Source organism: Apodemus sylvaticus, chromosome 4 (assembly GCF_947179515.1).
Source record: "Apodemus sylvaticus chromosome 4, mApoSyl1.1, whole genome shotgun sequence".
NCBI classification, from domain to species: Eukaryota; Metazoa; Chordata; class Mammalia; order Rodentia; family Muridae; genus Apodemus; species Apodemus sylvaticus.
Genome location: NC_067475.1, coordinates 103,794,995 through 103,820,705, shown reverse-complemented (window position 1 = coordinate 103,820,705; position 25,711 = coordinate 103,794,995). Strand labels below are relative to the sequence as shown.

The following is a 25,711-nucleotide window of genomic DNA, read 5'->3' as shown; positions in this document are numbered from 1 at the left end:
GCTCCATGGAGTTAAAAGGTCAGGTGGGGTGGGGGGTGGGGACATCCACGTAGAGACAGGGGTGTGGGGAGGAAAAACAATCAGAAGGTGGATTGGAAGTGGGAGGGATTAAAATATGGAGTATAAATATTAATTAATTAAAAGAAAAGAAACCACATAAACATAAAATAATAAGCATGAATAAAAATAACGATGTTTTGCAATTTTGTTTGTTGTGATTAATTTTCATACTACTTCTTAAGGCAACTACCACATAATTTTGATTCAACCTGTTGGAATCAATTCTAATCTGCTCTCCAATGCCCAGTGAATGTCCACACAAATGATCTGCCACAACAAGGAATTTCACACACAATTACTGAGATTTTTTTAAAAGAAAAATTACTTAGACTTTTTCCCAAAAAGAAAATATATTTCAATGCTCTAGTATGTATTGTAATATTTTGTAAGTCATGGATTACAAAGAAAAATAACACTATAAATTAGGCTATAGTCATTTTTACAAGAAGAAATTTTTATTTTAGATGTAATAAGAATGTTTTGTAACAATCATATGTGTTTAATCAACAAAGGTTAGATTGAGCCTATTTTAGATGAAAATTTTACTCTAAGACTCTAAAGTTACACATGAAACTTTCCATTCTTTTGAAAGGAAACAAGTTCCATTACTTATGGAGATATAAATGACAAACAGATTGTAGCTGAAAATCTGCTCCTGTGGGAAATCTCAACTCAAATATTTCCCTGTAGTTTTAATTGGTCAGTATTTACAGAAATTGTATTTTTATCCTCTTCTATTTATTGTCTATCAGCATGTCTGTCTGTCTGTCTGTCTGTATACCTATGTATCTAACATCTATGTCTCTATGCCATTTATCTAAAAGAAAAGGACATTGAAATGTTTTATAACATTGCACAGTACAATTAAATTCTACTTTACTCTGCAAAATTTCATGCCAAATATTCCTGAATTCTTCCCTTCAAACTAGCATCTTCTTATTTGTTCTGGGTAACTAACTATAAGCTTTCTTTGAAATCAAGATCTTTTCTATAGAAGATATTACTGCTATGTTGTCATATTAATTCACCTTGTTTTTGCTTCTGAGAAGAATGTTTTCAAACTGACACATTGCCACTTATGGAATAAGGCAACATATGATTTCCTAGAAAATCCCAGCATACCTTTGAATATTTTCCTATTCCTGTTACGTGTTAAAGAAGAAAATAAGTTTCTATAATATCTTCCTCACCTTTTCCTTATCATTTCAGACAAGTAATATCTATCATATCATCTATTCTAAAATCACCATAAAATATTGTAATGGAATAGTTTCCAGTTTCAATGATGTCATAATATAATCCTTGCCAAAAGGCAGGTGTTTGAAAAACAATGTTAAGGAGAAGATTGAGTTATGCTGTCATCCAGCTTTGCCTGCCATTTAGAGCTCACAGCTCTACTCATCCAGAACGGTGGACACTGTGGTGCTGTTAAGCTCACTGCTCACAGAAGCTGAGGTCAGCTGGATGCTCCTGTCAACAGTGGGGACTCTTCCACCAACAGTTTCTTCAGTGTTCCTCTTTGGTCTCAGCAAGATAATGAAGCACTTGGGAAGAAATAGACAGCCTAACAACCCATAGCTGGATGCCAAAATGGCAAATATTTCCACAGCCACTTTGAATTTGCCTTTGGTGCTCAAGTAAGCAGGGACAAAAGAGATCCAGACAATGAAAAAGACCAGGATCCCAAAAGTGATGCATTTCCCTTCATAATAGTTATCTGGCAGCTTTCGAGCCACAAAGGTTGTAAGAAAGCACAGCAGAGCCAGAAGGACATCAAACCCAAATATGGAGCACAGAAACTCTATAGAACCTTCATTGCATTCAAAGATGATCTTTACATTCTGAGGTTCAATGTTTTTTAACATCCTCGGAGGCTCTAACACCAAGTAAGCTGTGCATGCACCAATCTCTCCTATAACACAGATCAGGACAAGGAGTTTACGAAAAATAGGATGCATGGATATAAGGTGAGTTTTGGATATGGAAATCCTGTATGCAAAAAAGAGTGAAATAGTCTTTCCTAGAATGGAAGACAGACAAAGGCAAAAGCCCAGTGCCAGAGTGACCTGGCGGGCCATACAGGACCAGTTGCATGGTTTGCCTATGAACAGCATAGTTGACAGCACTGTGATAACCAGAGACATCTGAATGAGGAAGCTTAGCTCCCGGTCATTGGCTTTCACCAATGGAGTGTGCCTGTGGATTGCATAGACAACAGTCACTGCCAAGACCACAAGAGCCCCAAATATGGAAAGGATGACAAGGGTGAACCCCAGAGCCTCATCATAAGTAAGGAATTCCACAAATTTTGGCACACACTTGCTCTTCTCCTCATTGGACCAGTCATCTTCACCACATGGATTACATAGCCTTTGGCCTAGTGAGGAAAAATAAAAACCTAGATAATTGATTATTGACTTCAATAAGTTTGTCACATTTAACTGTGGACACTTTGGGACAGTTTAAGACATGATCAGAGTTTACTGGAAATCTATTATAAAATCTATATAATATCTAAAATTATTATTATAAAAGTGGCCTTGGTGCAGATGCTGTGACTGATTCAAAGTTGTTTTCAATATCAGGAAATGATCATTTCTCAACTTGAGTTGTTTTCAAATTGTATTTTTATATTGATGAGCTTTTCATTCTTCTCTTTCTGTCGAATAAAGATGTCTGTGTCTTTCTCAAATTGAGAACAACCCAGACATGAGAAAGTCACAGCTTCTGATATGAAACACTCTAAATGACTGGTACACATCTGTTTAAATCCCTTGTGTTTTCATTTTTTCATGTAATATCCTCTCATGTAGGAGAGTCATGTATTTGCCTACTCTAGATGTTCATTCATTTAGTGATGAGGATGATGATGGTATGGAAAACAAAACCATGAATCCTGCCCCCTGAGCTAACAAGGCTAAGATTGGAGAGAGGCTCTAAGAGCAAGCAAAGGTTAACAAGGAAATCTAGTTGAGGTGATATCATGGCAGATGATGGAATGGTTTGACTCAGTGTTAATTTAAGGTTTAGATAAAACACAAAATTTCTTTCAACTACTCTGACACATGATCTGCACTGCTCTGGATGAAATTCTTTGTGGAGGCTGTGGGACCTTTATCAAGGAGTTGTGTAGTTTACAGTATACTTCTTTCCATCACAGATCATTTTGATGTGAATTTTGTCATTTCACATAATTATTCTTGTGGGCTATGTGACAAAAGACAAGTGCATTTTAGTTTCTTCAACAGAAAAATGAATAGAAATATAAATAAACCCGCTCTAACATATTTCTAGAAAGAAAATCTGTCTATGTCACCTCCACTGAGTAGCAACTGAGCAGACTGTCCCAGCAATCCAAGCTTCAGCCACTGTGCAATGCATGTTCCTAAGTGCTTAGAATCTTAGGACAATTTGAAGACTTTCTCCTAGTTAGTGTTCAGTCTTTTTCAAAAACAAGTACTTAAAAGATTTTATGACTTTATTCATATTTCATATTTTATGTGTTTTCGTTGATGTTTCCATATGCACATGGTAGTGAAAACAATATTTTCCTTCATACACACTACAAATAAAATTTAACAATTTGATAGATGCTAATTATTTTGCCATACATTGCTTATGCTTATATCTTTTATAAAAATGACTTCTAGGATGTCTTTGGTAGAAAATGTTTCATCTAATTGCATTACTACTCATGAAAAAGCGGCCATCTCTACCTGGTTTCTCTGACACATATCCATCCTCACAGGGGATGCACTCAAAGCAGCACAGGGGTTGTCCTGGAAGATTTCCCCTCCGGGTCCCTGGAGGACACACTTTTGTGCAGAATGAATCTGGAATCTAGAAAAGATACAGATGGTAGACATAACAAGGCCTTGAAACATTTCCACTTTTGAAAAGGAAAAAAAAATTGATTTGTATATCCATGGAGACATGTCTCCCATTAATAAAGGAGATGAGTTCAGGATTCTAAGCAAATATTGCAAACAAAGCATGATAATATGGAGAGCCTGGAAAGAAGATCATATAAAGGACTGTCTCATGATTGACTATGGAAATGCCAAATTATCTGTAATGATAGTTCTTCATCACCTTGGTGATCAAGACCAAATTACCATTACATGAGATGATTTAGACGGGACAGTTTGCTAGGACTCTTCCTGATTTGATGAGATCTGTGACACTAATAAAGATCTACAGCTTCTGAAGGATATTTCTTTCATCAGTTGCATAGCAAAATATTTTTTATTATACTTAGCCATCTATCCTCATTGGCTGGCAAAAAAATTTAAAACAAATGTGAACTATTAATGTAAACTGATAATGTAGAGAAAGCTTAGCTTCACTTGGATTGTGGCTCACTACATCTAGAAATTTTAATAGCAAGTATAGACCTCTTTGTATTTTTATATTCTACATGGATGTGCATGTGAACTCCAGAATAAACCAGGTATATACTTATCAATCTGGAGAGATAAATATTTACAAACTGATAAAATATGTTTTGTGATATATCTCAAAACAGAGATCTCAGAATCATCTCAGGTGTTGAAGACACCATAGAAAACATTGACTCAACAGTCAAAGAAAATTCAAAACACAAGAAGCTTGTAACCCAATACATCCAGGAAATCCAGGATACAATGAGAAGTCCATACCTAAAGATTATAGGTGTAGAAGAGAGCAAAGATTTACAAGTTAAAGAGCCAGTGAATATCTACAACAAAATTATAGAAGAAAACTTCCCTAAGCTAAAGAAAGAGATGCCCATGAACATACAAGAAGCCTACAGAAGTCCAAACATTTTGGACAAGAACAGAAATTCCTCTGGTCACATAATAATCAAAACAGCAAATGCACTAAACAAAGAAAGAATATTAAAAGCCTTAAGGGAAAAAGGTCAAGTAACAAATAAAGGCAGACCTATCAGAATTACACCAGGTTTCTTACCAGAGACCATGAAAGCTAGGAGATCCTGTGTAGATCACATACAGATGCAAAGAGAACACAAATGTCAGCCCAGACTACAATACCCAACAAAATTCTCAATCACCATAGATGGAAAAAGCAAGATATTCTATCATAAAACCAAATTTACACAACATCTTTCCACAAATCCAGCCCTACAAAGACAATAGATGGAAAATGCCAACATAAGGAAGGAAACTACATCTTAGAAAAAGCAAGAAAAGAATTGAAGTCACCCACAATTATTGGGGTGACTTCTTTCAACAAACCCAAAAGAAGATAACCACACAAACAAAAATAATAACATAAAAATAACAGGAAGCTACAATCACTATATCTTAATATCTCTTAACAAATGGACTCAATTCCCCAATAAAAGGTCATAGAATAACAGTCTGGATACATAAATGGGACCCAGCATTTTGCTGCATACAGGAAATGCACTTCAGTATCAAAGACAAACACTACCTCAGAGTAAGGGGTTGGAAAACAATTTTTCAAGCAAAGGGTCCCAGGAAACAAGGTGGAGTAGCCATTCTAATATCAGATAAAATTAACTTTCAAGCAAAAGACATCAAGAAAAACTTGGAAGGACACTTCATATTCATCAAAGGAAAAATCTACCAAGAAGAACTCTCAATTTGTAACACCTATGCTCCAAATGCAAGGGCACCCTCATTCACAAGAGAAACTTTACTAAAGCTCAAAGTATATATTGCACCTCACACCATAATTGTGGGTGACTTCAACCCTGCACTCTCATCAATGGATAGATCAGTGAAACACAAACTAAACAGAGACAGAGTGAAACTAAGAAAAGTTTTGAACAAAACGGATTTAATAGATATCTATAGAACATTTTATCCTAAATCAAAAGAATATACGTTCTTCTCAGCCCCTCATGGTACCTTCTCTAAAACTGACCATATAAATGGTTACAAAACAGACCTCAATGAATATAAGAAGACTGAATTTATCCCTTGCCTCCTATCACTACAGATTAAGGCTGGTCTTCAGTGGCATCAAAAACAATAGAAAGCCCACATACACATGGAAGCTGAACAATGGTCTACTCAATGATACCTTGGTCAAGGAAGAAATAAGGAAAGAAATCTAAGACTTTTTAGAATTTAATGAAAATGAAGGCACAAAAAACCTAAACTTATGGGAAACAATGAAAGCACTGCTAAGAAGAAAACTCATAGTTCTGAGCGCCTCCAAAAAGAAACTGGAGAAAGTATACACTAGCAGTTTGACAGCATGCCTGAAAGCTCTATAACAGAAAGCTTATACACATGAGAGGTGCAGATGGCAGGGAAATATCAAAATCAGGGCTCAAATCAACCAAGTAAAATCAAAATCATCTATACAAAGAATCAACCAAACCAGGAGCTGGTCCTTTGAGAAAATAAACAAGATAGTTAAACCCTTAGCCAGACTAACCAGAGGGCACAGAGCCTGCATTCATATTAACAAAATCAGAATAAAAAGGGAGATATAACAACAGAAACTGAGAAAATTAAAAAAAATCATCAGTTCCGCCTACAAAGCCTATACTCAACAGAACTGGAAAATCTGGAGGTAATGGACAATTTTCTAGACAGATACCAAATTCCAAGGTTAAATCAGGATCAGATAGACCATATAAAAGGTCCCATGACCCCTATAGAAATAGAAACAGTCATTGAAAGTCTCCAAATTAAAAAAAAAAAAAACCAGGGTCAGATGGTTTTAGTGCAGAATTTTATCAGACCTTCAAAGAAGACCTAACAACTATATAAAAAATTCCATATGCTACATTAAATAAAATGATTTGGAATATGGTAAAAGATTTAGGTGTTTTGCATTTATTTAGTTCCCGAAAAAATACACTTTTCTCTCTTTAAATAAACAAAAATATATCAGAACAACTAACCCTTGAAGATTCAGTGTTCCAAAATAACTCTGAGTTCTTTGGAAGAACAAGTTCATATTTTGAACTTGCGAATTTGTATTCTCCAACCTTCACAAAAGTGATTTCTCCAGTACCATCCATCTGCCAATTGAGGATATCATAATATCCATTTTTCATGTCTCCATTGGAATCAAGCTCTATTTTGCTTCCATCATGGGTAGTAAATTTTATTTCCTTAATGTGATTTCGTAGCTAATAATGAGGAGTAAGAGAAGAGTTAAGAAGTGGAAAAAATAATTTGTAAGCATTTAAATATTTAGAAAATAAAGTTTGTAAAGAAAGTAGATTGATTCCGTGTATAATTCATAGTATTCTCTTTTTTTTTTTTGTAACACTGATAATTTTACCAACTCTGATATCCTCTAGCTACAGGTGGTAATAAAAACAGAAAGAATGTTTGGGGAAATTTACATATGCTATGCATGTAATATGCATACTGGGTTATAAAGTTTTAAAAATGCAATCTATCTCATAAAAAATTTCACATTATTATTTTAATATGATAACATTAAATTATTACAACACATTAAATGATATTTTAAACATATTAGGTTAAATAATTTATGAAATTTAATTTTACCCATTTTTCTTTTGGACTTTGGTCAATTTTAATATGCCATTGATGTATACTAAAATTGCATGTATTTGATAATGTAAAATAAGCTTATATTATGGTTTAAGAGTATAATATCTCCATATCAACAACAGGAAAATGTTTAGAATGATTTCAATCCCCTTATTTCACTTTCCTTATATAAAGATTCAAAGGTTCACAAGTATTTCCTTCTTTTGAAAATCTCAGTCTAGTAGAAAGCCAGGTGCTAAAAGTTAATTTCAATAAGTTGCTGTTGCTGTTGTGTTACTGTTTACTCCCAAATTCAAACATTTCATTGTTTCAGGGAAGCTCTTTAAGTAGTAAATATCTCAAAATAGCTCTAAGAAGTCCATGAAACAGAAAAGATTCACTAGATAACACCATGACAGAGTGAGCAAGGAAAGCTGAGAGTCCTTCTCAGACTGTGTTAAAGTGCAAAGAAGACTCAGACAAAACAAGGTGCAAAGAGACTCTTGAGACCAGTCTGTCTCCTAGGCAGAAACAGAAACCTCCTGAGCTGCCTGGAAGTTATTTAGATCAACTAGGGAAGGACACATCTTTGAGGTGCTATTCTCAAGGTTCAAAGGTTTTTGTGAGCTGGTACTCATGCTGGGGTGGGCCTGGGTGTTAGAGTAATTTCTGCTTAGAGTAATCATCTATCTGAGAATAATTTCTGCTCCAGTACCTAATTCCTCACCCATATTCCGTTAAGTTACCCCAATAAAATCCATTGCTCCATTGAGCTGGTGTTTGGTGGTGTTTGAATGTGCTCCCTACCATGTGTGAGTAGGTCTGTGTGCTGCATCTCCACAGGCAAAGTTTTGTCACATCACAGTTGCTACTGTAGAAAGAATGTTGAAAAAAGCATAGAGGAGGTAATGGCTGACTGACTTAGGAAATTGGAGATTCTTCATTTCTTAGGAAAAGTCCACTTTAGCTTGGCTATAAAAGTTTAGTAGGAAATTGTCTTGGGAGCATGCTTCTGAAATGTAAGCTGTTATGCAGAAATGGCCATGGCCAGTGGTACAATAGTTTATAGAACTGTTAAATCTATAGAATAAAAGAGACATTGGGAATAATCCTTTCTTCTCAATGAGAAAACTTTTGCTAAGTCACACCTGACCTCATTAACTTTAGGTAGGTAAGAGCATGCTTTCTTTAAGAGAAAGGAAATCCATCACACAGGTCATATCCTTGATCTTCATCTGCCCTAACTGCTGCAGTTGGATTTCTCAACCAAGGATCTAATGTGGTCCCAAGCTCTCCACAGACCAGCAAGACTGGGATCTGGAGCCATTTAGTTCTTTTAAATATTGTGATCACAAGCAAGCCATACATTTAACAAACATTATTTGCTTTGTTTTTAAAGAGAAGATTATTATTTTTCTTAATCTTCATAATAGGAATTAAGGCTATGTACCTGAACGAATTTACTAACTAGATGTATTACGAAAGTGTTTTAGCTACTATTTACTACCTTGTGTTATCTGGCCTCATGTATTCTTCTGACTCTTTTCCTCTCTATTCTCAATTTTCATGAAATATATGTCAAAAATCATGAAAAGTTAACTGTTATGCTAAGTCCATTAAGTGTTCTTCCTACTCCTTATCAATAGTCAATCAAATAAATGGTAAAAGACTTCCACAGTCTGACCCTGCCCTTCATCCACCTTCCTACATTTTCACTTGCTTGAAATTATTGGATGGTAGGACACATTTCTCTAACATCACCCAATTCTCAAGAATTTAGTAATGCCAGGTGTGTATTGGGTATGACCATAACCACACAGACTAATACAAGGCACAAAATGTATTTCAGGAGATGAGTGAGGAGAAGGAACAGGTGAAGTAAAATAAGGAGAAGACAAAAAAGACAGTATAATTTAGAAATGTCCAAGTGAATAACAGAATTTCAAACATTTACTAGTTTCTCTATTGGTAGAATAATCTTGAAACAGAAGAAAATACTGTGTATGGCTATGGTTTCTTTAAAAAATACTCTGTATTGATACACTTATCAGCTTTTTAGATTCAAAGAAAGAAGAGTGTAACCTGGGAGACTAAGAACAGCCAGCACTGAATGCAGTGTGGTACAACCTAAAAATTAAAGTTAAGTCGATCTTAGCCATTCGGTATTCCTCCACTGAGAATTCTCTGTTTAGTCCTGGATCCCAATTTTTGATAGGGTTATATGATTCTCTGGATTCTAACTTCTTGTGTTCTTTGTATATATTGGATACTAGTACTCTATCAGATGTAGGATTGGTAAAGATATTTTCCCAACCTATTGGTTGCTGTTTTCTCCTATTGTCAGTGTCCTTTGCCTTACAGAAGCTTTGCAATGTATGAGGTCCCATTTGTCAATTCTTGATCTTAGAGCCTAAGCTATTGGTGTTCTGTTCAGGAAAATGGCCCCTGTGCTCATGTGCTCAAGGCTCTTCCCCACTTTATTTTGTATTAGCTTCAGTCTATCTAGTTTTATGTGGAGGTCCTTGATCCACTTGGATTTGAGCTTTGTACAAGGAGATAAGAATGGATGGATTTGCATTCTTTTACATCCTAACTGTCAGTTGAACCAGCACCAAGTGTGGAAATTGCTGTCTTTTTTCCACTGGATGGTTTTAGCTCCTTTGTCAAAGATCAAGTGACAAGAGGTGTGTGCGTTCATTTCTGGGTCTTCAATTGTATTCCATTGATCTACCTGCCTGTTACTGTACCAATACCATGCAGATTTTTATCACTATTGCTCTGTAGTACAGCTTGAGGTCCAGGATTGTGATTCCCCCTCATAGTTCTCTTATTTTTGAGAACAGTTTTCACTATCCTGGGTTTATTGTTATACAAGATGAATTTAGAAATTGCTCTTTCTAACTCTATGAAGAATTAAGTTGGAATTTTGATGGGGATTTCATTGAACCAAGATTTTTACTATATTAATCTATGAGCATGAGAGATGGTCTGAGATCTTCTTTGATTTCTTTCTTCAGACATTTAAATTTCACAACTGAGGAACACCAAATGGCTGAGAAGCACGTAAAGAAATGCTCACCATCTTTAGTCAACAGCGAAATGAAAATCAAACAACCTTGAGATGCCACTTCATACCAGTCAGAATGGCTAGATCAAAATCTTAGGTGACAGCAGATTCTGGTGAGGATGAGTAAAAGGAGGAACACTCCTCCATTGCTGGTAGGATTGCAAACGGGTACAACCACTCTGGAAATCAATTTGGCTGTTCCTCAGAAAACTGGAGATAGTACTACCTGAGGACCAGCTATACCACTGCTGGGCATATGCCCAGAAGATGTTCTAACATGTAATAAGGACACATGCTCCATTATATTTGTAGCAGCCTTATTTATGATAGCCAGGAGTTGGAAATAACCAAGATTACCCTCAACAGAAGAATAATACAGAAAATGTGGTACATTTACACAATGGAGTAGTACTCAGCTTTTAAAAAAATGAATCTATGAAATTATTAGTCAAATGAATGGAACTAGAAAATATCATGCTGAGTGAGGTAACCCAATCACAAAACAACACACATGTTATGCAGTCATTAATAAGTGGATATATGCCCGGAAGCTAAGAATACCTAACAATTTACAGAACACATGCAGTTCAAGAATTGGAAGACCAAAGGTAGATTCTTCAATCCTTCTTAGAAGGGGAATCAGTGTATCCATGGGAGGAGATACAGAGACAAAATATGGAGCAGAGACTGAAGTTAAGGCCATACAAAGACTGCCCCACCTGGGGATCCATCCCATATAGTTACCAAACTCAGGAACTATTGTGGATGACTAAAACTGCTTGCTGACAGGAGCCTGATATAGCTGTCTCCTGTGAGGTTCTGCCAGTACCTGACAAATACAGAGGGGGACACTCTTAGTGAACCATTGAACAAACATGAATAATTTGACAGATGATGAAGTACAGGCACAGTAGATATGAAATCCTAGATACCAGGACTTTCGTAAAGTCGTAACATCGTAGAGATGCTAGTTTTTATCTCCGAACATCTATCCATTTGTATGGCTCTTGTTATATTGTATGAAGACCTAATTCTCTAGTCTTTAAATAGATAAGAAGAATTGTTAAGACAAATGACCTGGAGTGAAAGGAAAATTGTATATTATATCCAGGACTCATCCTAACCTGAAGAGACATAAATTTGTTTGCCTAACATTATCCAAGTAGTGATATTAGATTACAGGTTGCATATTGTATATGGGGAACAGACCAAAGGAGGAAACCAGAATCACTACAGCATACTTAACTTCTAGACACAGTTACATTTCATTGATGTGAATAATAACAGTATATTTTGTAAAATACATTATTAATTTTCATTGACAACAAACCTTGTAAATTGTTAAGAAATGAGGACTGAAAATGAACAATCAAGCCATCCAGACAAGTTTTAATGGTGCAAAATCAGATGAAAGAAAATCAGCTATTTCATTGTTATGAACATGGGAGGAAAAACTTGATTTTATATCATGCTACATCAGAGAGTCAAATAACATACCTTCTCAGACTCAAAGTCAGGGATAATTGGACATACTATACTTTCCCTATATTCTTCTGTTATGTCAGCTTTGCTTAAACGGTCCATGGCATAAGCCATAAGATACACAGCTTGTTTGACATTGTTTGTGATTCTTAGCTGAGATGTATCCAGATAGGTATTTTTCAGATCCTCCAGCTTCTCCTCTCCAGTGCAGAGCTGATCAGACATGTCGTACAATCTGTCTTCTTTACCAGTCATATTCACTCTGTGGTCTACATTGTAAGGCACGCTGCTGTTGGGCCAGGTACAGTTAAAAGCAGTTTGCCAGAATTCGATGGTCAAGGTATCATTTGGATCCTTGCTAGGGTGTACATCATACAGAAATTCTTTTAGTCCTGGTATAACACTTCTTGGTATTGCAAATCCAATGGTTCCACCAAAATAGGGAAAATACTCAGGCTTTGCAATGAGAGCTGAGGTAATCCAGGCTTCGCTGGCTATCCATGTCCTGTCAGTTATGTTATGATGAATCACTTCCAGCACAAAGGGGCTGAGGTCAATGTCAGTTGCATAAAGCACAATGACTTTGGCAGTGGAACTCTTTATTGCATCAATAGCTACTTGCATTTTCTCATAGGAGTAGACTTTTGGAATGGTTTCAGAGAAAGCAACACAGAGGTTGGCAGTCTCCATTTTTTCCCTAAATGATTTTACTCCATGTTTTCCATAATCATCATCAACTGCAATAGCACCTACCCAGACCCAACCAAAGTGTCTAATCAGATTCACCATGGCCTCAGACTGAAACTTATCACTGGGTATTGTGCGAAAAACATTTTTATAGTGATAAATGTCACCAAAAATTGGGGAGGAAGAAGCATAGCTCACCTAAAATTGAAAATATTTATTGTTACTGGATAGTAGGAGCCAAAAATGAAATGAAAATGACAGCTTCAGAATATTTGAGAGGTAGGTGAACAGGGATTACTTTGCCCTCACATCATTCTGTAGACAATGACTTTCTACTGGGTCTTCTACTTACTAGGTGGGGATTGAGACAATTTTGACAAGACTTTTGTTGCTCTATCAGCAAAAAAGTTTCAGGGCTGCCAATGGTTAAGCTAAAGACACTTATTATCACTAGTTTTCATGAGTGAGACCACAGCAGTGTCGGGAATTCCTTTTGCACTTTTTTTTTTACATCTTCCTGCTCTGATACCTTAATTTTGTTATATTCTTTCTCCTGTCTTTTTGTTTCCTGCCCTCAGGATCCCTGAGTAGGTAGATCCTAAAACTTGATGGAAGAGACATGATAGAAAGGATTACTCAAATCAGAAGAATAAAAACTCTTGTCCAACAAGTTACCAGAAACTCTCTTTTTAGTGTACATTGTCAGGTAAATGTAAAGCTTTCCTTACTTGCTTAGTAGTCCTCCTTGCAGTTAACATTTAGGGAGACCAAAGCATGAAGATCAGGTGAGCACATGCTCATGACACTGCTTCATGTATCTTTGCTCTAGCATACCCTTCAATCGTTAACATGTACCCTAAGCATGTAACCTACTCCCTGCTCCACTCTCGTGCTCTTAAGGTATCACGTCAAGTGTACTATTCTGTGATGCTCAAGACCCAATTGCTTCCTTCATTTATACTGTACTATTCCTGTTTTTGTTCTTCTGTCATTTTTATCCTCTTATTCTACCTTCTAATATTTGTATTTTCCTTTCTAACCACACAAAGAGCAGAAGCTATTTCGATGGAATGAACCTCATCAAGAAGGCATGAATGATATGAGTTTCTGAGGTCTAGTGAATTCTTTATCATATAAAATCTTGTTGCTTGAACCTCCTCAGTCTTTGTTTCTTCCACAAGAAAATTAACATCTTGATAAACTATGCTTTTTAGTTTTTTAATATGTTAAACAGAAATTTTACTTTATTCTTTTTTTATGAGCAGTATTAAAAGTCCTCATAAAGAAGTATATCTAAAAGTTTTTAGTCTATCTTTTATTTTATTAGAGTTTGGGGAAGATGGAACTCACAGCAGCTGCAATTTGGATGAGCTGCATGAAGCCCATCCCTAAGATATATGCCAAGTCACCTACCTTTCATTGCATTCTTTTCAACAGTAATTTCCTTTCCTATTCTTCCCACTCACATTTCAAGCTCTCTAAGTTAAATACTGTATTTGACTGCCATTGTGGGTAATTAATTCAGCATTTGTCTACAATGAACCAGTCCCTAGATTTTATCTGGAGTAAAAGAAAAGGAAAAAAGGAAGGAAGCTAGGAAGGAAGGATTGGAAAGGTGAAGAAAGAAAGAAAGAAAGAAAGAAAGACAGACAGACAGAAAGAAAGAAAGAAAGAAAGAAAGAAAGAAAGAAAGAAAGAAAGAAAGAAGAAAGAAAGAGGCAGAAAGGGAGGAAGGAAGGAAAGTTGGACAGATGGAAGAAAGAAGGAAGGAAGGAAGGAAGGAAGGAAGGAAGGAAGGAAGGAAGGAAGGAAAGAGGAGGGAACTATAGGATGGAGGAAGGAAAGGTGAGTGAAAAACTGCCATCATTTCAGGATCAGGAAAACTCTTGCTCAGCATTCATATCAATATATGCTGACACAGGCTTTGAAATAATTCTGCATCTTTATATCATCCTAATAATTAATGATTTGTAATTACTTATTCTTGTATTTACATTTGTCAATCTCTCTGGGTTTAAAATAACCTATTAAGTTAGCTAATGTGAAACCCCAATCTCATTTTAGCATGTCAGTATGATGATTTTGCTTATGACTCTTAAGCATCAACAAAGATCCAAAAGAAAACCTGTGCCTTATTCCAACTACCAATCAACTACCAAGTATTTATGAATGGCCTGGGACTGTGTTCCACACACTGCTCTGAGTCCAGTGACCATGTGCAAGCATGATGCTCCAGCAGTTTGAGCAATTTCAAGGTCCTTCTAAATAGGCAGTGATTCACATTACCAGGGCTTGATTGAACAGTAACTGGGAGAACCTGGACCCCCTTCTGTCTCCTCTGTAGCTTAATGCAGCTATTTCTGGACCTCATAGATATTTGCAATTATTTCTGCATGATCTCTCTCTCTCCTCTCTCTCTCTCCTCTCTCTCTTCTCTCCTCTCTCTCCTCTCTCCTCCTCTCCCCCTCTCTCTCTCCCCCCTCTCTCCTCTCTCTCTCTCTCTCTCTCTCTCTCTCTCTCTCTCTCTCTCTCTCTCTCTCTCTCTCTCTCTCTCTCTCTCTCTCTCTCTCTCTCTCTCTCTCCTGGTCTTTTCAGGACAGAATTTCCAATTTCAACAGCCCTGACTGTGCTGGCACTCACTTTGCTGAACAGGCTGGCTTTGGGTGCATACCTCCCAAGTTTCAGAATCAAAGACATGTGCTATCCCTCCTGGCACAGTGTTTCTTTATAAGCACATAGCACACAATACCTGAGGTACTTCATACAGCAGTAGAATTCTTGAAACAGCAACTGACATATGTGATCCTCCTGCTCCAATAATTCCAACTAGAAATTTTCCAGTGCTGTTTCTAAAATTAGGTTTGTATTCTTCCTGTCCTGTTAGAAAAACTGAAGATGACTCCATTGCTTTGGTGGTGGAGAAACAGTTGTCAAATATCTGGTAGCCCAGAGTGTGTTCAGGCAAAATATCCTTCCTCTCATTAATCTCCTTGATGGTGTGGATCATGGTTTTCATCCAGCGGAAACCCCGGAAGTTAAACCTGGAAAGGAAAAGGACTTGTGAGCCAGTAACCACTAAGAAGGTTAGGAAATCTTTATATAGCAGGATCATCCAATATATATAAAGAACCCAAGAAGTTAGACTCCAGAAAACCAAACAACCCTATTTAAAAAATGGGGGTACAGAGTTAAACAAAGAATTCTCACCTGAAGAACTTCGGATGGCGGAGAAACATCTTTAAAAATGCTCAACTTCATTAGTCATTAGGGAAATGCAAATCAAAACAACCCTGAGATTTCACCTTACACCAGTCAGAATGGCTAAGATTAAAAATTCAGGAGACAGCAGGTGTTGGCAAGGATGTGGAGAAAGAGGAACACTCCTCCACTGCTGGTGGGGTTGCAAATTGGTACAACCACTCTGAAAATCAGTCTGGCGGGTCCTCAGAAAATTGGGCACCTCACTTCCTGCTATACTACTCCTGGGCATATACCCAAAAGATTCCCCAGCATGTAATAAGGATACATGTTCAACTATGTTCATAGCAGCCCTATTTATAATTGCCAGAAGCTGGAAAGAACCCAGGTATCCCTCAACAGAAGAGTGGATGCAAAAAATGTGGTATATCTACACAATGGAGTACTATTCAGCCATTAGAAACAATGAATTCATGAAATTCTTAAGCAAATGGATGGAGCTGGAGAACATCATACTAAGTGAGGTAACCCAGACTCAAAAGATGAATCATGGTATGCACTCACTAATAAGTGGATATTAACCTAGAAATCTGGAATACCCAAAACATAATCCACACATCAAATGAGGTACAAGAAAAACAGGAGTGGCCCCTTGTTCTGGAAAGACTCAGTGAAGCAGTATAGGGAAAAACCAGAACAGGGAAGTGGGAAGGGGTGTGTGGGAGGACAGGGGGAGAGAAGGGGGCTTATGGGACTTTCGGGGAGTGGGGGGCTAGAAAAGGGGAAACCATTGGAAATGTTAATAAAAAATATATCGAATAAAAAAAAAAGAAATGTTGGCAATAAAAAAAAGAAGAAGGTTAGGAAAAGGGGGAAGCTTTTCAGGGAAGAATCTTCAGTTAAGTGAGTGATTACAGCATTTGTTGAAGGGACAACAGGTGCCTCAGCTTTCTGTGCCTCTCAAAGCTTTAAGTCTTTATGTGACTAGGTTACATTTCTTGCTCTATATATCTGGTTTATGCTTCTACATTTAGAAATTTCTTGTTATTTCTTTTCAAAATTGTCCTTTTACTGGCATTTCTCTTAACCAATCACACCTAACAATCCCGTAGAACATGCTATCTGACTTCATGGAATGTCCCTGGAAACAAAATTATTCTCTCCTTCTGGACCTTTTTCTTTCTGAATATTAATTAGAACAATAGAAATAATTTGAATATATTAAAATTGTGACACAAGTTATTAAAGTCAGCATTTAAATTTCTGTATTTTATGCTTCAATTATAACATACCACTTATTTTTGAGATATTTTTAACTGAAGCTGTCTTCTTGCTGTTCTCATGTAAAAACATAAATACCAGCATCCTCTTTTTTTGGGTTGTTTGTTTGGCATTTGTTACAAAGGGACATATTGCTCCGTGTAGCATATCACCATATTGTTTTCAAGGTCTTCTTCATGAAACCACACCAAAACCTCCTCTTCTCATCCTCATTTTCACCTGAATTCTAAACATACTTTAGCCAAACTGCAAAGCAAGTATGTGAATAACTGTTTTCTTGCTATTCTCTGTAGCTGTCTGTACTATTTAATTTGACATCTTTATTTTAGAAAATACTGTAACTTATGTACCTAAAAGTAATTTATGTGCTTACTATTAACAATTTGAATTTTCCTTTTTATCATTGTGAATGCACATTCGGTAATTTGTGGAGATAAATGTCAATGAGCAGTGCAGTCCGCGGCCACGCTCCACCTTATTGTAAGAGACCGGGTGCATCATTGATCCTGCATCTTGACGTAGCTATCCCAGGCTTCCATGAAGCCCTACTAGACTTCCTGCCTCTGTTTACTGAGCCTTTCTGTAGCAGATTGCACCACACCAAGTGGTTTGGGTGTATCTAGGATTCAGGTCCTCTTTCATGTAAGGCAAGATCTTTAAGAAATGAACCATCTTCCCAAACCAGTCTCTCTAATTTGTGTTATGGTTTAGATTTGCTTTTCATTTAGTATTCAGCTGTTGAGTTCCCCTGATGTTGTATACTATAAATACAGTAATGAAGAACCTATTTTCTGTTTCTTTATCCAGATTTACATATATGTATGTATGTATGTATATGTATATATATATGTATATATATATATATATATATATATATATATATATATATATATATATATATATATAAAATCAAAACAAAACAGAACAAAACAAATCTGGGATGAAGCTAGCTGTATGAGCACAGAAATTCAAAGATTGTGTTTCCTAAACTATAATAGGTACACAAATGCTTGAAGGATGATAGAGAACTGAGGAGAGCACAGCACACAGACAGGTGGTGAGAAGTTACTACAACTAGAGAAAGACACTAGAAGTAGAAAAATATTCAAGTATAGACTAGATCAGTAATGTAAAGACAGAGTCAGGGAGGTGACACAATTAAGGAAAAGCAGTTATCAGAAGAGACCAGAACAGAATATTATTTACCATCTTGTTACTTAATTTCCAAGCTCGAATGACATTATACATCTTCTATATAAGTTCTGCAGTATCTTTTAAAAGTAAGATAAGATGGCTAATCCAGCTTGTTTACTGTTTCTAATTTCTTGGAAAACCTTTTTCAGCCCTTTTTTCTGAGGTAATATCTTTGTTTTTGAGGTGTGTAGAGATATTAATGTCCAATCACAAGAAATTCCCTCTTTTTTGATATTGGTGTTAATAGAGCATGTGTGTGTTTTTCTTCTTTTGGTTTTACTGGGGTGAAATTATTTCTTGGATGTAATTAGCCACATGGGAGTTCAATTTTTCTAGTGCTTATTAAAGGTTGAATTTGGGGATATTCTTTAAATTTGATTTTGTCATGGAATATCTTGTTTTCTCCATCTCAGGTGATGGAAAGTTTTGCTGGGTATAGTAGTCTGTGCCAGCGTCTGTAGTCTCTTAAAGTCTGCAAGGCATGTGCCCAGACCCTTCTTCCTACTGGCTTCAGTGTGAGAGGATGTACATAGTCTTGCAGTGACTTGAGGTTCCTGTATTCATTTCGAAATTAAACCAATACCAGATGTCTCTTAAATCCTTGCCAAAACAAAACAGATGTGGAGTCCCACAGCCAACACTGAATTTGAAATCTTGTGGAAGAGGTGGGGACTGATTGATGAACCTGGAGGGAATATGAATTCCATAAGAAGAGCAACACAATTAACTAACCTTGACAGTTGAGTGGTCCTATAGACTGAACCACCAACCAATGCACATACAACGTCTGGACTTGGGCTGCTGGACAATGTAGCAGACATACAGTTTGGACTTCATGATGGTCCCCCAAATCCTGGACCAAGGACTGACCCTGACTCTGTTGCCTGCCTGTGGATCCAGTTCCCTTAAATGGGCTACTTTTTCTGACCTCAGGTGACAAGAATGTTTCTAGTCTTGCAGTGACTTGATGTGCCAGGGTTTGTGGAGAGCTTTTGGAGTCACTTATAGAAATTTACTGCTCATACAAATTTGCCAAGTACTTGTCACTGGGTCCTGGAGGAAGAAGTAGAATCAGATAAGTATATTCACATTTGGGCTAATGCCAGGATCAAGGTAAATACAGCCAAGAAATGAATACTTCCCTTTTGTGTTGGTAATCATGGTAAGCTCCCAGATGCAGTGTCTTGGAGATTTTGTTTATTGCTTTGTTTAATTTAATTGCTGGTGGGATCTCTTTGTTCATTGCCTTGTTTAATCACTTTGTCTTTGTTCTGAGAACTGACCCTATTCTCTGCTAGTACCTAGAATCATATAAAAGCTGACTGAGAAAAATTAAAGCTGCTTCAGCCTCAGCCTTGGCTGAAGTCATGTTATAACGTTTATCTAATTGTCTTTTTCTTTTCAATCCTCACTCCTGCCCTTGAGACCCTGTTGACTGACTAAGCTGGCTTGGTCAAGGGTGAGTTAATACATGGGTGTGGGGAGTTCTACATTCTCAGAGGTGAAAAAGAACAGCAAATGCTGAACAGGATGTGGAAGAAGAGGAATACTCTTCCATTGCTGGTGGGATTGCAAACTGGTAAAACCACTCTGGAAATCAGTTTGGTGGTTCCTCAGAAAATTGGACATAGCACTACTGAGGACCCAGCTATACCACTCTTGGCAATATACCCAGAAGATGCTCCAACGTGCAATAAGGACACATGCTCCACTATTTTCATAGCATCCAAATCTGGAAAGAACACAGATGTTCTTCAACAGAAGAGGAATGGATATAGAAAACGTGGTACATTTACACAATGGAGTACTTACTACTCAGCTGTTAAAAACAATGAGTTCATGAAATTTTTAGGCAAATGGATGGTGCTAGAAAATATCATCCTAAGTGAGGTAATCCAATCCCAAAAGAATAGGAACAAGGGAAGGGGAGATGGGATAGGGGTTTTTCGTAGGGGTAATGGGAAAAGGGATACCATTTGAAATGTAAATACAATCACATGGCATGCAATTACTGATAAGTGGATAATAGCCCAAAAAGTTGGAATACCCCAGACACAACTCACAGACCACATGAAACCTCAAGAAGAAAAAAGACCAAAGTGTGGATGCTTTGATCCTTATTGGAAGGTGGATCAAAATACCCATGGTACACAGCCAACCAATAGCTTGAGCATAGGGTCCCCATTGTAGCAACTAGAGAAAGGACCCAAGGACCTGAAGGGGTTTGCAGCCCTGCAAGAGGAACTATAATATGTACCAATCAGTACCCCCAGAGCTTCCAGGTACTAAGCCTGATGAACCAAAGAGTACACATGGAGGGACCCAGAGCTCTAGCTACATATGTAGCAGAAGATGACCATTTCAGACATCAGTGAGAGGAAATGCCATTGGTCCTGTGAAGTTTCAATTCCTCAGAATGGGGGAATGCAAGTCAGGAAATTAGGGGGTAACAGGGGAAGGGAAGATGGGATAGGGGGTTTTCGGAGGGATAACGGGGAAAAGGGATACCATTTGAAATGTAAATAAAGCAAATATCTAATAAAAAGAAAAAATAAAAACAAACAAACAAACAGAAAAGTTATGGGGAGAAGCCATATGAGGGGAATTCTTAGAGAAGAGGAAGCATGGTGATCAGCATGTAAAGTCAATAGACAGACAGACAGACAGACAGACAGACAGATAGCTCACATACAATATTAAGATAGATTTTATTTCAAGATCCACAAAATATCTACCTGCCTTGAGCCTATAACTATATTTTTACGTTAGTCAAAAAAATATTTAGTTCTTCCCAAAGGAAAAAAGCTATCTGCCCCAAACTAGATTATTTACAATATTGGAAAAACCAGAAAAGACTTCAGTATCCAGTGGTGGCTTCTCTGCTGTGTAGGGACATTTTCTATTTTCAGAAATCATTGAAGAGAGAAATGATACATAAGAGTGAATAGAAGAGGCATTAAAATGAGCAGTAGGCCTCTTACTATAATTAAAACTGCATAGAAGAGACGGGGCCCTTTCAAGATTAATAAGGAAAACATCTCCAAGTAAATAGGTGAGGTTTGGGGGCAGTTTTCTTCATTCATTAGTTTCTATTATATATCTCACAGTACTATTACATATGATGTATCATTATTTCTTCAAACATTTTATAAATTTCACACGTGTGTGCCTTAACCAAAGCAAGATATAAAATGTTCTCTTCTTTATATCATTTTATTATAATATTTTCAGAAAATATAAATTTTCCTCTTTTATATAATTTAATCCATGGCCACCTGAAACTACTATCTTGGAAAAATTGTTGATTTCCAAATGAAATTTCTCCAAACCCTATCTTGAATTCATGAAGCAGTTATGATTAAGTAAATGATGACACAATGAAAGTAACATTAGATTAGATCCACCGTAGCTTTGGAATACTATATAAAGTAAGTCTTCTATAAGGTTTTCTTTTTTTTTAATATTCTGAATTTTTTATTGAATATATTCTTCATTTACATGTCAAATGTTATACGCCTTTCAGGTTTTCCCATTCCCCGATGGGGTTTTCAAATTAGGAAAATTTGTGTTACATGAAGAAAGTGTAAACTACTTGGAGAACATTGGAACTGGGTGCAAATAAGGGAACTGTAAAATATTAATGGTGGAAATGAATTATATAGAACTAATATTAAAGAAATATGTTAAAAATTTAAGACTGAAGAGTATACACTCAATTCATAATTCTAAATATTAAGCATATACCTAAAAAATCACAGTGATAAAATTAACTTTTTCAGAGGATATTTTTTACTTCTCACACATTTCTATTATAGAATATAAAAAATTAATTCCTTTTTATAATTGATTTATTTTATGTTCATTGGTGTTTTGCCTTCCTATATGTCTGTGGAAGGATGTTATGGGCAGTTGTGAGTTGCCATGTGGGTACTGGGAATTGAAGCCATTGTCTTCCGGAAGAGCAACCAGTGTCTTAACTACTAACCCACCTCTCCAGATCCACAAAATTATTTGTAATGGTCAAAGAATTTATATTGAAATATTTGAAAACCTATGATATGATGTACATACCTGTAATCACAGCATAATGCAGGATGACGAGACATTTTACATTTTCAAGGTGAGCCTAGTCTACATTGTAATTTACTAGCCTAAAGTTAATGGTAAGACCTATCTCTGTTAACCAAAAAGAAAAATAATATCAATAAAAAGGTATTATTGAATTTCCCATCTGACCTTTAGTTGAAAATATACTTCCAAAGTTCCAGTAAAGACTGGAGTCTAAATCAAGTAATTAAAATTATTTAGTGGAAATTTAGTGTGGGGCGTTATGATAGAGAGGTGAGAGCTTTAACCATGTAATGAATCTGCTGCTGTGATATTAGTCATCACTCACTTCTTCTTGTGCCCTTCACCTTCAAACTGGAAGTCTTTTAGAGAGATGAAGAAAGTATTAATTATGGACTCATCGCATATCTCACTTTTTCAACAACCATACTAAAGATTGCTCCTTCCAGTAATAACTTGGATTTGGACCATGCATAAAAGGAATGGAGTTGTGATTGATATAGATATAATGATGTGAGAAACTGCCAATACAGCTATAATGACCACATAGCACCGTGGAAAAGTCTGCTGTGTAAGTTACTATGTCCTATATAATTAGTACCTTGGGCTACCCTCATACTATTGAAACTTTATTTTCAAAACACTGAGAATGGATATAAAAATATAATAATGCAGTTTTGTGATGACAATGTTATTGGAGGTTATTGTTCTTGTTTTCTTTTAATTTCTGTCATTATTTTTATGTCTAATCCGAGTGTGTTTTTGTGTGTAAGATACATTTATTAGCAGACATTAGTCCTGTCCCAACTTTTTTTCTAACACTAATTGCTATGTTTAAGTACTAGAAATTCATGTTTGATATGATATCTTGCAGGAGACATCAATAGGTAGAGAAGATTTCCTGCAGGTCAGCAACCTATCAGGAACACCTCCTCAGACACAAAGCAGCGCTCCCAGACTGCACACTTGAACTTGAGTGTGTAAAGCTTCAGCACACTGTGCAGCACCTGTGCTTCTCAAACCTCAGTGCTCGCACACACCAAGAGGTCTTCTGCACGTGGAGATTCTCTTCTGCAGATGAGGTGTGCAACCCCAGTTCTGCACGCCTAACAAGCTTTTAGATATTACTGCTGCTGGTCCAAGAGAATCTCTGAGGAGTGATTTTCTGAAACCTTAGCATAGAAAACCACTCCTTTTATAAACTGAGATAAAGGAAGATATAATTAGAATTCTCAACAGGAAGCAGGGATATCAGGAAGGCACATCATAAATACACACGGACTACATTTGAGGTACAAGCCGACAAGCAATTTTTCAAGGCTTGAATGTTCTCTCTTGTCTCTCACTCTCTGCTCTCTCCTGCTCATTCACTCATGGCTTGGGGCTGCACACACTCTGCCTTCTCCTGCGCACTCTGCTTTCCTACTGTGCACTTTTCTTTTCTTAAACTCCCACATTCCTACACCTCTGTGCATTCCCCCATCTCTCTCTCTCTCTCTCTCTCTCTCTCTCTCTCTCTCTCTCACACACACACACACACACACACACGTCACACACATCTCACACACACCACATGCATTTTCCTTTCATTCACACACACACTCTTTATACACACCTCACATTCTCTCTTCCCTCCCTCTCCACATTCTCGTGATCCACTCAAGCTCTCTAGCCTTTCTCATGCCCCAGTCTTTTATTGACACTCCAAAATCAGGTAGAAAAAAAATTGTATAATCATTGCCAAATCAAATTCAAAAGAGTAACCACATCCTACAAAGAATCAAGAATTAGAATTGTTCCCCCAAAATTTCAAGCTTCCCTATTCCCAGGCCTGTAACCAAAATAATAATTGCAAACTTATCACTATTTAAACTATAGCTTTGCCTTATTATATACTTCAGAGTTCAGATCTACAAGGCCAGCAATTTGCATTTTCATGTGAAGCTCTAATGATAAATGACATCAGCAAAGCTACCAGGCAGTGGCCAGAAAGAATCAAGTTAACTCTTAACCGAGTAGTTATTCTAGCTTTCTGTTCCTGCACATTGCACACAATGACTCTCTTAAGAGTCCCAGTGATTTGACTTAGTTTTACTAATATATAATTTTATGTAGTCTATACTTATCCAGTAACCACTTTCAAATCTTGTGTAAAACTCATTTCATAACTTCAATAGATTTTTACTTTCTTGGGGTCCTAATGTTGGCTCTAATTCATTCTCTAATAATTTCTTCAAACTGTTTTTGTAAGTCAAACATTAATCTGGAACTACCATTGTGCAGTTATTACATTGTTTCTAAGATGAGAGCACATAGCATGCACCTGGGCCATTAGGTCTGTGCTGTGCTGTGCCCCATGCCTCAAGTTTTAATCATTTAAGATTCATTATATCAAGGAGCATCTAGTTTCACATAATTCACCAGAGCAGAAAGAGAAAGAAGTAAGAAAATCAGATATAATAGAATAATTATTCATACCAAGGCCAACTGAAAAGCAGTCATATGCAAATGAAAACTATACAGTCATTGTCCACTGATGAGGTTAGGAGAGATGGGAACAACTGTTTTTTACAAAGAACTGCTACTAAGATGTCTCCATTCTGGCCTACTACAGTCAGTTCCCTATTTCAGATGGCAGGTCTCCTGGAGGGATGTATCTCCTGCTTTTCAGGGTTCCAGACACCATGCTTTTTTTTCTTTCTTTTTTTTTTTACAAGGAGCTGCCACAGGCTTCTGAGAAGTATTCATCCCAGCATACTGCAGGCAGTCCCTGTCATTGTATGCTGTCCCCAGCATGAGATAAAGGCAGGAAGTGCATGCGTGAGAACTTTAACAGAAATCCAGTCTCCAAGCTATCCACTCTTTTCAGGCCACCCAAACTAAGGTGAAAAACAGAAACAAAAAAGCAAAAGACAGACAAACACCAAGATTTAACAATGGCTTACCCCTCACACATGGGCGATTCGATTTCCTCATCCGAGTCACTTACTGGCATGGTCCTATAGTGAACAGGAAATAGTCCTCCAAGAACAACAGAATGGTTTTCAGCTTCTACATAGCCAGTCAAATTAAATCTGCGCAGCAACCTGCATGTCACATTCTGGTCTTCATATTCAGCATATAATTCAACCCACAAAAATACAGTTAATACCAGAATCAAGCACTTTCTTCTTATAGCCATTTTCAT

At 36.8% G+C, this 25,711-nt stretch overlaps 1 protein-coding gene across 1 annotated transcript; it reads right to left on the bottom strand.

Annotated features, from left to right (window-relative positions):
- Positions 1 to 1,454: 1,454 nt before the first annotated feature.
- LOC127682334 (vomeronasal type-2 receptor 1-like) lies at positions 1,455 to 25,711 on the bottom strand. Its single transcript, XM_052178700.1, has 6 exons — positions 25,470 to 25,711; positions 15,533 to 15,824; positions 12,112 to 12,981; positions 6,944 to 7,174; positions 3,777 to 3,900; positions 1,455 to 2,437 (listed from the first exon to the last, which is right to left on the bottom strand). Exons 1-6 carry the CDS (start codon positions 25,709 to 25,711, stop codon positions 1,455 to 1,457), a joined length of 2,742 nt encoding a protein of 913 aa, XP_052034660.1.